The sequence below is a fragment of the Mirounga leonina genome, unplaced genomic scaffold (assembly GCF_011800145.1).
Source record: "Mirounga leonina isolate KUSES-001 unplaced genomic scaffold, KU_Mleo_1.0 Mir_101608, whole genome shotgun sequence".
NCBI lineage: Eukaryota > Metazoa > Chordata > Mammalia > Carnivora > Phocidae > Mirounga > Mirounga leonina.
In genome coordinates, this window is record NW_023270163.1 from 5,478,047 (window position 1) to 5,494,933 (window position 16,887).

The 16,887-nt window shown below is 43.7% G+C and overlaps 1 protein-coding gene across 1 annotated transcript in view; it reads left to right on the forward strand.

The window, feature by feature from the left end:
* Nucleotides 1–16,887, forward strand: part of AFF2 (AF4/FMR2 family member 2) — a 322,097-nt gene that overhangs the window by 174,132 nt on the left and 131,078 nt on the right. Inside the window, exons 6-8 of the mRNA XM_035001853.1 lie at nt 1,320–1,406; nt 7,077–7,113; nt 7,475–7,508. Coding sequence (XP_034857744.1) covers nt 1,320–1,406; nt 7,077–7,113; nt 7,475–7,508 — 158 coding nt within the window. The remainder of the gene's footprint in view (nt 1–1,319; nt 1,407–7,076; nt 7,114–7,474; nt 7,509–16,887) is intronic.

Genomic DNA, 16,887 nt, shown 5'->3' on the forward strand with positions numbered 1-16,887 from the left:
AAGAAATCATTCAGTAATTGGAATTGGGCTTCAAACTGTTGTCACAGAGAGTTACTTTGGGCCAGTTTTGATGAATGCCTAAGTAGCATACAAATGTTATCAACTGCATACAAATGCACAACTCAAAAACACTTGAAAACAGTTTCTCTCTTAAGTAGGTTAAGCATCCCCTCTAAATCTTGCATGCATTTTTAATGTCCTTAGCGCCTCCTTTTAAATAGTGCTAGGTAGACTCCAATCTGTGTCAGCCCTTGTCTGAATCATACTTACACATTCTGCTTCAGCACTGCCGCTGTGAATGAATCCGTCAAGTATCTCCCTGCATTACAGCTCTTCATACATCAAAGGCTCTTTTTGAACTGGGTAATTATAGAAGGGGGGAAAAATGTTTTAGTGCTACCTGAGAGTTCTTATTAATATTACCCTTGAAATGACTAATTATGTTACCCATAAAGATTGGGGAAAAGTATTATGTAACTGACTCATTAAGAAAAGGCCTTTCATCAAATTTGATCCTCTCCACTCTTCCCCAAAGCTCGCCTTTTTTTTTTTCCATTATTGCATTGATTTTTATGTTGAATGTTTATACACCAGAATGTCTGATGAATGCAACATAGGCTGGCTCCCTCCTGCTTCACAAACTTTGTCATCTCTGGTGCTGGGACGTTGAGCCTGTGATTTAATTACCCCTCATCTTCGGGTAAAGCATGTTGGCCACGAGCCCTAAGACTCAGTCAAGATTTGAACAGCAGCTCTTTTCAAACCAAGGGTTTGAAGGGATCGAGAAGGTGCCCCTGCTGATAATGGAGAGTGGGAACCTCAGGGGCTTCTCCTTCCTACGTTGAGACTCGAACTCACGGGAACGCCGTGTGTCTGAATGAATGAACAAGCTCCAAATGTCTCAGAGTAAAGGCAGCACCAGGGGATGGGATTGCTGTCTTCCACCAGCTGAAGGCTTGTCATGTGGCAGAAGAGGAGATGAGATGTGTTCTGTGCTGTTCCAAAGTACGATCCATTGGTAGAAGCTCCTGGGAGACAGGCGTTCAGCTCACAACCAGGAGCAATAGTGTGATCGGGCTGTCTCAACGTGGGACTGGCTCTGTGCGAGTGGATGTCGGATGGCCCCTTGCGTTGTAGATAGGCTTCAAGCACCAGGATGGGGCAGGGGAGTGGAGGGAATGGATTTAAGTTCCCCTGAAAACAATTAAGGCCAACTGAGTCCGTAAGTATTTATAAAGGGCCCTACTGAATTTAGTGCCAAGAAAGTGTCTGATTTGCTAAATGCCCCAAAATAAAATTGCTTTGTTTTTCCTCACCAGGAGATGACCCATTCCTGGCCTGCTCCTCTCACTGCCATGCATACTTCCGGGAACTCTGAGAAGAACACACTTTCCATCCCAGGACAGGTCAATTCTCTTGCTGCCTCCATTTTCCTTTATCTTGTACCAGTCTTCCAATTGGAGTCTTAAAAATACAAATAGCCTTGGTGTTCTAGTGCCATAAAATCTAGACTCCCGCGGGGCACCTGGGTGGCTGACTCAGTTGAGCGCCCGACTCTTGGTTTCGGCTCAGGTCATGATCTCAGGGTCATGAGATCAAGCCCCGCGTTGGGCTTCATGCTCAGTGCAGAGTCTGCTTGAGATTCTTCCTCCCTCCCTCTCCCTCCCCCTCTGTTCCTCTCCCTGCTCACACTCTATTTCTAAAATAAATAAACAAATAGAATCTTTTAAAAAAATCTATACTTCCTCCTGCCCCTCAGAATGTTAATATAAATCTCATTTTTCCTGAAGGAGAGTCTTTTTTTTTTTTTAAGATTTTATTTATTTATTTGAGAGAGAGAGAGTGAGCAAGTGAGAGAGTGAGAGAGAGAGAGAGAACATGAGCAGAGGGAGAGGGAGAAGCAGACTCCCTGCTGAGCAGGGAACCCGATGTGGGTCTTGATCCCAGGATCCCAGGATCAGGACCTGAGCCAAAGGCAGATGCTTAACTGACTGAGGCACCCAGGCGCCTCCCGAAGGAGAGTCTTTAAGAGCATATATACACAGATGCTGCTGGCCTGTGTTTTATACTACCTAGAGCCCTGCCCCTGTCCAAGTTACTGTGCCCAGAGCGATAAATCGGAAGAGTGAGCTCATCCCTTAAGACCAACGAGGTGATGTAACAGGGACATCCAAGATTTTTTTTAATTAAAAAAACCTATACTCTTCCCCCTAATGGGTCAATTTTCAATTTTGCGTATCACCTTCCAGTCCTTGCTCACAAGCACACAGATCTTTACACGCCAGCACATCATATTGATAGACCTTCTTCTTCAGTTCTGTTGTCAAATGTTTAATTTTTTTCCTCACCTGCTCCCAGGAAGAATTTTTTTCTCACCATCAGGTTTTAAAATGCCTAAATAACCACGGCTATTTTAATAACACGCTTTAAAAGGAAAAGTAATGTCTTTCTCCCTTCCTTCCTTCCATCCAATTAACCATCCATTCATCCATCCATCCATTTATTCAGAAACCATTTTCTGAGGGCATACAATAGACTTAAAGTTGGGGATGAAGAAAAGCCCTCCATGGGTTATCAGCTAAATGACAAAACAGTGCAGAAAGTGTCTGCATAGAGAATAGAAGGTTCAGAGAAGTATCTGACAGCCCCCCGGGTGTTGAGGAAGTGCTCAGAGAGGTTGCAGCATTTGTAGGATGCCTACAACTTTGACAGGTGGAGAAGGGCCCAAGAGAAGAACACTCCATGCAGAAGAACAGGATGGGCCAAGGCACGAAGAGATGAGGGCTCATGATGGCATGATCCATACTAGGGTGGTCTCGAGTGGCTGGTTCAGAGTCTGTGTAATGGGAAGTGGAGAGACATCTGAACCCCGGGCAAATGAGTGCATCTCTGTAATTTAGACCTTGAATGTCAGCCGAGGAGTTTAGACTTATTTGTGGAAGGAGAAACCCAGTCATCCTTCAGTTTCTAGGGTCATGAGTTTAACAATAACATTGGCCTAAACTGCATTTAGTGATCCCCGTCCGCCTTTGAAAGGGGTCAGAAGTAAGTGAGCAGCAACCCTCTCTGTCCGCGTCCGGTGTGTGTGTCATTCCTTCCTGTATGCCCACTGTCCCTCCTTAGGCCACTCTGGGCTTGGGGTCCTCCTCCCTAGCATCCCAGCCAAGGGATCCATCCAGCCTTTTCAGGCGTTGAATCCAACACTGGTTCAGCAATTGCAGTGTTTTCAGCTGTGTTCTCCAATTTCGGAGATAATTTGCGCAAGTTGCAATTTTGACATTTACAAGTGTATACAATAGAACCGGTTGTTTAAATAGGCTTTTGTAGTAACTGCACAATTTGGAATCAGGCACAATTTGCATTTTCTGCCAATTATCTGTGCTCCCATCGACCGCACGATAAAGGTAGAGGCAACTGGCATGAAATGGTGAAACCAGGAAGGATACACACCCACCCTTTTGTTTCACTTGGTTCCTGCCAAAATGTTGGTTTGAAAGAAAAGTACATCAACAACATAATGCCAGGACGTGCCTCGCCTCATTCTATGCACATACTATCTAGTAAATAATTTAATCCTCATTACAACCCAAAGAGATTGGTAATTCGACTCTCCCTAATTCACAGAGGAGGAAACTGAGGCACGGAGTAAAGTCATGTGCTCTGAATCACCCAACTAATAAATCAGGGAATCAGGTGTTGTGGCGATGTGTTTATCACACAGATTTACAGATGCCTCGGTTCCAATTCCATTTTCCAAAACGTGGCCGTGTATGGTTAATACACAGGCCTGGGTGACCCCCCTTTCCTCAGTGTTTGCCCCGGACCTAGGTGACGCCACCCTCTCAGAAAGCATTCATTTCGTACATTTATGTTAGAGCTGGAGCAGCCGAAAGGGTGCTGTCTTAATGGCCTTGGGAGCTGCAGACCTGGCTGCTTTTAATCCTGGCTCTGCCAATCGCTAGCTCGGTGGTCCTGCTCCAGTTCTTCTGAGCCTCAGTTACCCCATCTGCACTATCTGTGTGTGTGTGTGTCTGTGCACGCACGCCTGCGGGCACTATATAATCCCAATGGATTTTTCAGGCCAGGTAGTCAGTGAGTCTGCAGACTTACAAAAACAAGACACAGTTGAAAATTCCCAACTTACTGAAGTTTACTTATCCATCCCAAATTGAAAATGCTGTGCTTTCTCATAGGGAATGGAAGGGCTCACGAGGAAGGGGGTACGTTGCTAAGCAGAGGTGGGGGGGCTAATAGTGTCCTCAGGGGCAGTTCAGTAAAGCCTTCGTGGAGGTAATCGAACTCCAGAGAGAGAGGCTGGCAACTACAGCCTGTGGGCTTTTAGGTTTTTAAATGGTTAGGATTTTCAAAAGAAGAATATGAATAGTTAGGAATATTATGAGTTACTATGAATGGTATGAAATAACATGAGTGATATGAAATTGAAATTTCAATGTCTATAGCTCAAGCTTTCTTGGAATCCAGCCACACTGATTCATTTACGGCTTAGCTGTAGTGAGAGTGGTCACAGCGGCAGAGCTGAGTAGTTACGACAAAGACCGTATCCCACACACCCCCCCCCCACACCCCGCCAAGCTTAAAATCTTTAGTACCCGGTCCCTTACAGGAAAAGTTTGCCAACCCCTGCTCTAGAATCTAGATCGTGTGGGAGCGTCTGATTGTGGGATTATCATCAAAGTAATTATTGAAAATGCTCTCACTTAAGTTGGTGAAAACAATTTGACATCATTGTATTCTATTACTAAAATTACTGACGTGACACGTCTACGAAAGAAATGCACAGATCAAAGTTAGGCCCTTTTTTAAAGATTTGTATTATGGGCATCAACAATTATGGCATGAACAATGCAGATTTTTTCCCACAACCAGGCTATTTCCAATCGGGGCTGGGTGTGTTTGTACAGTAACTTGGGTGATATCCAAAGGTGTTTCATTTGTTTGGAATTCTGGTTTTAAAAATCTTACCCAGCTTAACATTAAAATGGTATTAAGGGGCACCTGGGCAGCTCACTCGGTAGAGCATCCGGCTCTTGATCTCGGGGTTGTGAGTTCAAGCTCCACACTGGGTGTGGAGCCTACTTAAAAAAAAAAAAAAAAAATAGTATCAAGAATACATACCTCCAATGACCCAAATTCTGTAAATAATGCAATCCTCAAATTCATTTCATAAGTCACTGCCCCGATGCCTTGAACAACTGACTGTTGGGGTCTAAAGTCCAGAATACTTGGTTGAAGGTTAAAACTTCAGGCCACCTTCCTGGGACCAGTACAGTGACTGGCTGCATGTGTCACTCTCTAACCAAGTATTTGGTTTATTTGACCGTAGAGCTTGTCATTTGATTCCTAATTGTATACGAGCCCAAACGTGCCCCATACGATTGTAATGAAGTCCCTTGTAAAAAAGAACAGATAGAAATACTGGTATATAGTGAAGGACATACAAACCCCTCATTTATTGGCATTCTGGGAAAGAAATGAGGTGTTCTGGGTGATCAAAATTCTTGGATAACAAAAGGCCCATCCTTCCATAGGCATCATGTAATGAGAATCATTTTGAGATGTAATTAATATTTTTGCGACTTCTTATAAAAATTCTACTGAATGTGCTTTCGTCTTTCTTGATAACTTAGACATTAATTGTTGGACTATGCTGTAAATATGCCCTCGGGAACTATTCAGATGGGTAGGAATGCCTGCCTCTATATTAAATGGCCATAGACTCCTGTGCTTTGTAAGTTTTGACTTGGCTGTTTTATTTTCTTTGGCCCCGTGTGCTGTCAGTTTCCATGTCTCTGCATTCCCAGTAGCTCTGGGACTCCCAGTGGCCCCGAGGACTGTTTCCCCTTCCTCGCCATCTATGATTTGCTAAGGATTGGGAATCAAATGGCCAAGCTTGTTAGAGTTTTTTGTCAAAAGTCAGTTCTCTATCAAGTGAGGGTAGAGAAGCCTTTGGGCAGCAAACTGCATGGGCTTTGTGATAGCTCTTTAGTTGAGAGGCCTTTGCCATCTCTTGTGGAGTTTATGGTAGTCTTCTGGAGTGGTGATCTTGCTGGAAGTGAAGTCTCCTGGGCAAGAGAATCATGCTAAATAGATTGAAAAATTCACTTTCCATTAAAGCACAGTGTTATTGTTCTTGATTACTTCTCTTAAAGACAAATGATACTGGGAGTCTAGTTTTCTTCTATAGGGGTGGCAAGACTAGGCTTCAAGACTAGATTACTTACAGCAGTGGTGGACATAACCAATTCTTGTATTTCCTTGAATTCATTGTCTCCCTTTCGAAGCTCTTGTCTTGCAGTCAGCACTCTCTCTTCCATCCCCACAGTGCCGTGCACGCACTGTCTGTTGTTAGAGTGCTTCTGCCTGCGAGTTTGGTCAGGATCCACACAGGTGCACCATGCTCCCAGAAAGCGCCATGTGCAGAAATCTGGGTTTCTCAACATCAGTGAATGAGTCGTGTGCAGGGTGACTTTCAAATCAAATAGAAATCCCTTTAAATAACGCGCTCCACTCACATATTTCAAATGGCTTCCCATACTTCACCAAATTTATAATGAAGTTTTAAGAACACTTGTCTTGTGAAAATGAGATCCATCTATCGAGTGTCACGGTTAGGGTGGAAAATTGGAGTTGTTACTATAAAAGGGAGCAACTGAGCACATCTATTAATTACGGTCTTGTTTACACTTCTACAAAAACCAGGATCATTTGTTAGTTTGAACCGGGACCCCTTTCCTTCCTTAGAGACATCATTGCCTAGCTAAGTGAGAAATTAAACACTTGAATTTCACACGTGTGGGTCATTTGTTCCCATGTTGCACATGTTTCATCAGTCTGATGGAATGGAAGTTATGGTCATGTTGTGGCAGGTTCGACTCACAAATGTTTATCCTTCAAATAGAGCTAGGGACAGAAGCCAACTTAATGAAATTGTTAAGAGTGGCTTCCTTCTTGGCAAACACTAGGCATGCTCTGTCTTCAACAATAACAGATACACCTTTTGATTCGTCTGTAGCATTTCACTAATATTTGTCTTTCTTGTGTGTTCTTCCTTATAGGAATCCCAACACCTGACCCCAGGATTCACCTTACAAAGTAGGTGTTTTTAAAAAATTCTTAGTCCAAACATTCATGTCATCTCCTCCCCTACTTTCTTCTCTTTCCTACCTAATATCATGAAAACATGAATTGACAATGGCAAAAAGTCATATTGTGATACATCTGATTGGTTCCTTTACTTTTTCATCTGTGATTTATGACAGGATGCTATAAATATATATATATATATATATATGTATATATATGTATATATATATACACACACACATATACATATGTATATATATATGTATATATGTAACTGGAAGGGCTGCATCTTTGAAGACCGATTTCATTCAGAGTGATCATTTGACAGTAGAAAATGTGGGTTGTAATTGTGTGTGGCCTTTCTTTTCAGAGTGGAGCGACCCGACCAGCAGAGCTTCTACGAAGTTAGTATCGCTGGAGTCGTGAGTACTTGGGTTTCCAAAGCAGGCTTCTTCAGGGGCATTTGGCAAGGAAATGATGCCTCGGTGCTGAGCGAATCTTGTTCTCTCTCCTGCTCCTCGAAAATAGGAACCTTGGCTCATAATAATATGGGGTTCGGTTAGAGAGGAGAATGAGATTTCCCACAATAAGCGAGTAACAGTAAAAATGAATGAGGTCACCATTAGACTCTCTAGTGAGGTAAAACAGGCTGGATTAATAATACCTGGAATATGAAAACAACTGTGATTCTTGACTGGTTGTTTGAACATTATGTAACTTCCGCCACAGACCTCATTATACACGATATTCAGACACCACTGACTGGGATGGAGAAAGGACACGTCTCAGCAGCCATGATGGGACATGAAGTGTTGAGTGGATTGTTATGACCAGTCAGCCTGAGACCTTGCTGTTTGTAGGTCATCTGGTGACTGTATATTAAAGACAAACAAGGACAGCCAGGAAGACATGGAATAAGAGATTACATGACATTGGGTTCAAGTTCAGAAGCCAGGGCCCCGCGATTCTCTCGGCACTGTCTTCATTTGTTATTAATGCTAACTGAAGGAGGGGTACGGAGAAACCAATTTCCTCAGATTAACTGCTGTAGATTTTGTAATATCCATTTGTCCAAGAATGTATCAAGGGAGTATTTCTCTCACAACTTCTTCCATTCCTAATAATGGAAAATGAAAGTCGACTTTTCTATGTAATAGTCACATACTTGAAAATTTTCAAAATGAAATAATTTATGACATTCAAGTGGTCTAATGGCACACTTGAAGTGAATTGCTCACCTTTTGGAAGATCACGAATAATTGCATAAAACAACTGGGAATGACTCCCAAATAGACCATGGCTCTGAGAAAGACAATGGCATTTCCATGTTCCTGGTTCTGCTGAAGAGCAAAGCCCCCAGAGCCCTGACCGCATCGTCAGTCCTCTTGTTTGGTTTTCTGGCCTGATCTGTGCCTTCACATTCAAAGTTCAATTTCAGCAACCAAGAACTCTCATTTAAAGAGGTGAGAAAAAAATAAGAAAGGGGGGAAATAAAACCATAACCCTGAATTAAGGACCAAATTATGTGGAAACATGGAAATCAAAATCGTCTTTGGTATTGTTCATTTCAGCTTTTCCATTCATTGCATCTTGAATTGCCCTTCCCCTTGTGATTCTAGTAAACAATAGATCTTGTTCTCGTACTTTGCCCTTCTCCCATTAAAATGTCAATAGAACTCATGCACACACTTGAGCATTTAGGAAATCAACACAGGTTTCCAGACTTGAAAAAATATAAAAGTATTTTTCCCACTGGAAAATGATCTTACTCCTAAAGCAAGAGTATTAGGCTCCTGCTGTGAAATATGCTGATTTCCATATAGACCATAAAATTCAATATTTCAATAGTTTGTAACTAACAGAAATAAACTCGTCAATTGTGATTTATAGTTAGAGGCTGATTTCCAGAAAATAGCCCTTTATAGCACACTGGAATATTGTGTAATTCAGTAGGACTAAGGTTCTCTATGGGAAGGGTCGATAAAACTAGAAGACACTGAGTCCATTTTATGAATGAGCTGCTTTCTTTTTAGCTGCTGGATCTAAAGACCAATCATTGTCCATCAGACTTGAGCTGGAATAAGTTCCCTTCTTTATGGTAGGGTGTGGGTTTAAGACAGGACAGATAGACTTATAATAATTATTTTTATTTTTAGCTTCCAAATTATTATCCGCTTTGCCATTACTATCACTCTCCCCTATTTTCCTGCCATGTGCTTTTCAAGCCAGCTTCTAGGATTTTCCATGTGACAGTGTAATCCTCCAGGCAACTAAGAACCTTCTGTGTGTAGACAGCCCGCTGGTGGCTCCAGTTTGGTGGGAAACAACCCCAAAGTTGCCCCTGCTGCAGGAGAGACACGTTCCCAAGGCCGGCAAATGTCCTGGACATGCTCCCGCCACTTACTGCAGGGAGAGAGATGAGAGTCTTGCAAAGCATTCCTTAATTACTGGGATACTTTATTAGTTTTCCTCATCTTGGCTTCTCTTCCCCAGTTGATGAAATGCAGATCTTCCATTTGGGCCTGGATTGTTTGTGAGGACTGCACGCACGGGCAGCAGGTTCCAAAACTGATCCAAGTGTGTCCGAATCCAAACTGGGAACCAGCCAGGCTCCCTCTGGGCCTGACCCCAGCAGTCTGACTGGCTTTTGGAGAACCAGGTCTTGCCTCGCTCAGTAGATTTCACTTTTTCTGGGATGTCCATCCACGTGGTGGCATCCTACCCGCTCTGTCTAGAACTCTCACTGCCTGTGAGGCAAGAGCATTAGACTGGAGGAGTTCCAAGACCTGAGTTTGCATCTATCTTCCATGGTAGTTACAGTACTGGAGGGAAAACACTGACCTAGAATTCAGAGAATACGAGTGTAAATCATGGGGAACTTTTTATTTCAAAATATACAGATAGAGCCCCCTAGGGAAAATTAAGCAAATTAATGAGCTATGTGTATACACATAAATGTACACACACAAACACTTTCCAGAATTCAAATGTACACAGCTGTACTCTAAAAAAAATGTTATACTCTTCAGTAATTAGACTTAACAACATAAAAGTGCCTTTCCCTTTAACCCTTAATAAGTTCTAGAGGAAAGAAGACCCTCCGCCTCTGTGAGTCTTGGAATAGGCCTCACCCAGGGCTTCTAAATCCAATGGAGTTTCTAGCCTCCTTCCAAAAAGGTCTCTCTCCCAAAAGAGGGTGGGGCATGGGCATCTGAAGGCCAAACTGTATTTTTCAGGGCTCTAGAGTTGTATATTTGTACAATAATATAATGTTCGTTCTGCCTCTGAAAGATCCATTTATTTCCATTATGAGATTCAGGGATTGAATGTACACACCGGACATTGTGTTACTTTTCTAGTTTCTTAATGAAGCCATTAAGGACTGATGGAGGAGAAAACTGAAACCAAACCCAAAGAACTTGGATTTTCTTTGTCGAGTTGGATTGCTTCATCTTGTTTATAACATCTTGTCAATTCCTTGTCAGTACAGTGGCTTTACAAAAATGCATGACCTTGTTGGTCTTTTATGAGCCGTCCTAAATAAGAACAGGTAAGATGCATTCAGTCACCTGAGAAGCATTATCAGACAGCATCCATGTACTCGAGGGTATCCGTGTAGTCGGTCCTTGGAAGCTCCAAGTATCCAGTGCCTTTGTTATACTTGGTTGTTAGCATCTGGACCCTGTCCAGTTGGAAACCCTCCAGACCCCCTTTTAATCAAGCAGCTCCTATGTTTTAAGCCATGCTCTCTCGAACGCCTGGATGGTTTCCATAAAAGCCCAATATGAAGGCAGACGTAGCTATAATGCTGTTCTTGCCATAAAACCAGTTCTTTCACTTACGGTATTAGCTACAGGTTTTCAAACACCCCAGCCATGGACCCGGAGACTTGATGAAAGGCCTTGCAGAGACAGACTAGTTGTGGTCAGTCTCCGTTCCCCTGTGGGTGATGGGTATGTTTGCCACATGAATGGATCCTTGAAGGTAGCGCTAGTTAGGAGGAAAAGGAAACATTTTGGCTACGAGGGCACAGAAGGGCCGAGTTACACTGCTCCTTGGCAGGCAAGCCTGAAGGCAGGCCTCTTCTCTCCCACCACACTGCCCTTGCTCATGGGCTCTCGTGAGTTCAGGGATTTGGAACACCCCATTTGGCATGTTGAATGTGGAAGACTCGGACAGCGGAAGTTAGTAGGAAGGAGGCCCACAGTAAATTATACCCAAACCCGGTAAAATTGCTTTAAATAAAGCATGAGTTCTAAACTCTATGTGGTAGGAAGAGTTCCTTACCACAGAGACTAGAAAGACTAGTAGAATGTTTTCCAGTTTATTATAACCAATAACAAGCATTACATTATTTCTCAGGTGAATTCTGAATTTTTTTAACCCCCCCCCCTCAAAAAAATAACTCTCACATTCATTACAACTCTGACCATCCCACCTAAAATTTTCTCATTGAAAATGTTTCTTTCGAGAATCTGATTTGAGATTCGAGGACTGCCAGGGCTTCTTGCGGAGCACTAACCTATGTCCCTAGCAATTTCATATACTCTTCCATAAGTAGATGTTTGGTCTGCCTTTTCGATACAATTCTGGTAGTGAAGCAACTGTGTCATGAGGCAGGGGGAAGGGGGCTGTGATTTTCTTAATCGGATGAATTCTTAATCAGAACACGTGATTTGGCACTTGGGAGTTTGGACATGCTATTGAGGAGTGTGAGGCTTACGCGCGCCCGACTCAACTCTCCTGATGCCCCGGTCATCTTGACGGCTTTCCTTAGTTGTAGCCGTTCTGGTTTTCAGGCCCAGACGTCTGCCAACTCTTGCTTTGTGTAGGCCCTGCCTCTCAGAGCTTGCCAACTTTTTCTAAGGACTTAATATTTTTTTGGATGTTCCCCACCACATCAGGGACAGCCACCTGGGAGCAGAGAAAACAAAATTTGGCAGCCTGTTCAAGCTGTGAATTAAAGGTAATTCACAGTTTGAAATGAATCAGCATGAGGTCCTTAAGAAGAGTAATCAGACATCAAGAGGATTTTATTTTGAGGATTGTATATTGGCTAATGTGACAACAAGCAATATTGGCATTTGGAATGTTCGCATCAAGAAGCGCTGAAGCTGCTGGTGCTTGACAGGCGCCAAGACTGAAAAGTGAGGCTCCTTCGATGGGAGGAGTGGGTTTCCACTTTCCTGACAGAAGCTCAAAACAGGGATGTTTTTGAGCAGTTAACATAAATCTTGAAAGATCAGATTTGACTTTCGTGTTGTTCACGTACCCAAGATTCGTCTGTTTCTGGTGGATTGTGAGAATCTGTAATTAGAAGCCAACATCTCCTTCTCTTTCTCTCAGGGAAAAGTCAAGTGTCTCTTTTTTTCCACCTAATTTGCATCCATATTTATTCATTCATTCAGGCTTTCGTTCCTTTCAACAAAAATGCATGAAGCCCCTAGTGTGCAAAGCTCTGGGTGAAGCACTGTGGTGAATTCACATGTCCTTCCCTCCAGGAGGTCCCAGTGAAGGTTACACTCACGCTGATAACACCAATACCTCAACTAAGCCATATCGACTGAGAGGCTACTATGTTCTGGGCACAAGCCTTATGGGAGTCACCTCGTTATATTCCACAGGGGCAGAACCCAAAACTCGGAGACATTGAGTTGCCCAAAGAGCTAGAGTAACGAAGCCAGAACAAGACAGACTTCAGAGCACCTGCCCTTAACCTACACTAAAGCCATCCCATGGACACTTTGGAGATAGCCCTACTGATTTCCAGTCAGTTGTGATCTTGCCCAGGCATTAGGCCAAAGTGGACTGACCACCACTGCAGGCCAGAATGGTCACTGTCAGTTTGGTTTAGATCAGGGAATGTATTAGATCTTAAAACTGTTATTGCGAGGTCTTGCATATGATGCACGTGTAGACATGGACGCCGTATAGGCGAGCACGGGTCTGTCCTCAGCTCAGGGCGAATGGCCCAATTGTATCATTGTGCTCGTAGGATGCTTCCTTCAGAGAGGCAGAAGGATCTGTGCCTCTGAGGGACTTACACCACCATGTCAAATCCCTGGGAGGCCGATTTCTGTGACCTGTGGTAGGAACAGTATCTCTCCAGAAAGCTCCATTTTGCCATATTAAAGCAAACAGAAGACAGCTGATACTTAGATGTGTTTTTATGAGAGGCTCAGCCATCGCCTTTAACGCACCAACCTGGTTGATAATTGAAACATTTCTATGTGTCCTCAAAGTGGAATAATGTTAAAAGCTATTCCCAATGTGATCAACCAATGGCTTATTCCCCAAGTTCTCCTTGTTGTTTTGAACAGTAACTGGGAGTGAAGGAAGTAATGCTGGTGGAAGGCACTGAAGTTAATAAGCAAGGCACCAAAGTGAAAATAATTCCAGTTGTACAATTGAGTATAATGTGATCACATGCACACACGTGCCCATGTACCACATACTCTGTATTATAGAGTATCAGGTCCCTCTGATTCTGTCTAGTCTAATGAGATGCACGCACACATATGCATCCTCTTTTTTCAGTTACTGCATTATAAATCGCTACAACCAGGGCTACTTTCCTGTGCACTGTGATTATTTTTTTTTAAGAATTTTTTTTTAAGATTTATTTATTTATTTGAGAGGAGAGAGCATTGACCGCAAGTGGGGGGCAGGACAGAGGGAGAGAGAGAGAGAGAGAATCCCCAAGCAGACTCCCCCCTGAGTGTGGAGCCCAATGTGGGGCTCGATCCCATGACCCTGAGATCATGACCTGAGCTGAAATCAAGAGTCAGACACTCAACCAACTGTGCCACCCAAGTGCCCCTGTGTTTCATTATCATAGACTCTCACAAAATGCATTAGCCTCACATGAGTATCACAGCAATCCCATTAGACAGCCACAAGTGAAAGGAAACCAGGTTGGGCTTGGGGGAAAATACTTGCCCGACCTCCCCCAGCTAGAGTTGAGGGAGCTGGGACTGGAAGCCAGAGTTCTGCATGCCCATTAGAACATGCTGCCTTGTTCCCAGATTCCCCAGATGGCTGCAGGGCTGGAGCACATCAACCAGAGTGCCGACCAGTCTTCCAGGTGAAGAAACGATAGCAGTAGAAATGATAGCAGAAACAAGCCCCTGGATCATTCCCAGGAATTAAAAAGAAACAAACAGACCAACCCAGCTAAGGCTGGAGTAGCTGAGAAGGAGTATCTGCCCTGCTTCCAAACTATTCATTCTTCTTTTCCATCCTATCAAGCATTTCACAAACAGCCAGATCATCTGCCACAATGACGTTATCGGGAGCGTTATGTTTAAATGGTCTGCTCTTGACACCTTCCCAGAGCTGCTAAAAGCCCTTCCATTTTACTGACGAGTGGGGAACAGTGTTGGTAGAATACTGCAGATGCTTGCACAATTCCAGCTGTAAAATCAGTTGAAAAATCTGACAAATGCCTTTCTTTGTGGTCATTCCATCCACATCCATAATGAGGACCCAAACAGGAGAAGGTCTCAAAGCTATTCGATTGACATCTTCAAATATGCTGCCAAGATGGGGACCCAGAAGGACAGAGGGATGGTATGCCTTGTAAATGCAAATGAATACAGTGTCTTTTCTTTGCTACCTCCCTGGGATCTTGGCACCCAGTATCCACCAGGGCAGCCCCTAATACACCGCCTGGTCCTTAGCTCAGGTGAAAGGGGATCTAGGAAGGGGTGAGGGGTGGAAGGTAATGATCTGCCCAGAAGCCAGCCTATAGTTCTGCCACCTCGGTTGCCCAGTTTCAGGACTAATCCCATTTCTGCATAGGTTGCCCAATTCTTAAAATTCCAGACTGGTATCTTGATATTGTAATAACATGAAGTTATTTCTAGATTTTCAAGAGAAAAATCCCCCAGAAGTCCCTTATACTCATAATATCTAGAAATTGTCTAGGATATGTGGAAGTTGAAAATGTTATTCTAGGTGTCTCCAAAATCAGTTTTGTGTATCCTTTAGTACAGCAAGAAAGGAAGCATAGAAACTTGCATGTGAACTTGGGTCGTTCCAGCCACCACTTCCGGCCACCTTCTGTATGCCCTCGCCACCTCTCCCAGGCTTGTCCTCTCCAGGTTCTCACCCCAAACAGCCATGTCCACTGCTAGTGCCAATGCTGGGGACCCAGCCTGCCCGGCGTCCTTTGCCCTGTGCCCCTTCTCTGCTTCAGCCACCCCACCACCCTTCATCCTACAGCCACTTTGTAAGAGTAAACCAACCTTGCGGAGAAGGAGATTTCCTCTTAGCAGGTGGATGACGTGCTCAGGATCACAGACCTAGTTCGTGACAGAGCTGGAATTTCACTCTAGGATTCTTGTATTAAAAAACTCAGACTTTTAGCCCTTATACCATACCTGCCACACCATATCACATTTCAGTTGAACAATCACTAATCGTTAAGGACGAAGGCAAATAACACTGCTAATAATAATAATGCTTTCTAGTCCCATGATGCTCTCCATTTCTACACATACTGTTACATTTGGTCTCTCCCCAGTCCTGGGAGCCAGGAGGTGGGGCGGCTCAGATCCCAGCTCTCTCACTTCTTGCCATGTGACTTCATGACGTCACTTGGTGCTTCTCCGAGCCTTTGCTGCATCATATATAAAATGGAGACTCGATATTCCTCGGATTCCTTAGTGAATTGTGCTTCTGTCAGATGAGCTCATGAATGGAATTGCAGGCAGTTATTTGCATTACTTCTCTCCCCATGGTAGGAATGAGGCAAGTCACGCTCGGGGGGCTTGAGTGACATGCCCAGGCTTGCACAGATCATAGTGTAGTGTTGCCAGGCTCAGTCCCAAGCCTCTTGAGCCCTAGTTGAGTGCTCTTTTTGCTAATATCTGCCATTGTTTCTCAAAAGTGTTGCATCAATGTGGTTTGAATCAAAGGATCGACGCCCAGTGCTGACGGAGAGCCTTTGACTTAAAATCAATCACTGTGTGTGCCACTCCTCTCCTAGTTAGATTAGCCATGCCCAGCTCATTTCTGGACGTTTCGCCACATTGATGACAGTGAGTGCATTTTCCCACCTCCTCACACCCAAGGTATCATTTATTCAGTTTAGTGATAGTTTGAGCATTTGTGGAAAAATTTGAAGACGTTCCCCCCCAATCTCATACATGTTATAACCTCACTTAGAGCATGCAGTTTGGGGTTAGGTCCCCCCTTTATCTTCCTGCTTTTTTCGGGGTGCTCTCTTACTTTGAGATCAAAGAGGACCTGAAGCCTGTGATCTGTCTTGACCTTTCCTACTGGATTAAAATTCCAGGTTGCTATTGTGGTAACCATACCTTGAAAATTAGATCTTGACAGTCACTACAAAATTTAAAAGTGCACTCCTGCCATGAACTTTGAAGAAACATTGCTTACCATTGTCAGCGACATCCTCTTAATTGAAATAATCTGCCTTGCCTTCTGCTAGAAAGAGTTTGGGGGGGGGGGCGCAAAAAGATTATATCTTGACGGATTTTTTTAACATAAAAATGGCTTTGCTTTGAAGCAAAGCTGTTTTCTGCATGAAATTTAAATCAACTTCAGCTCAATTTATACTATTCAGAGAGAACTGTGATATTCGGGGTGGCAGGAAGCCAAGATGCACAGTAAAGATGTAGAGACACTGAAAAAAGCTACTTCTGGGGGTCCATCTCGGACAAACCTCCATGGCCCTGGGGTTCCAAATGGCAGCCACTTGCGAACCACAGACTGTGGTGCCCGGGGCTCGGCGCTGTAGGGAGATGCACAACAGCCCCACGA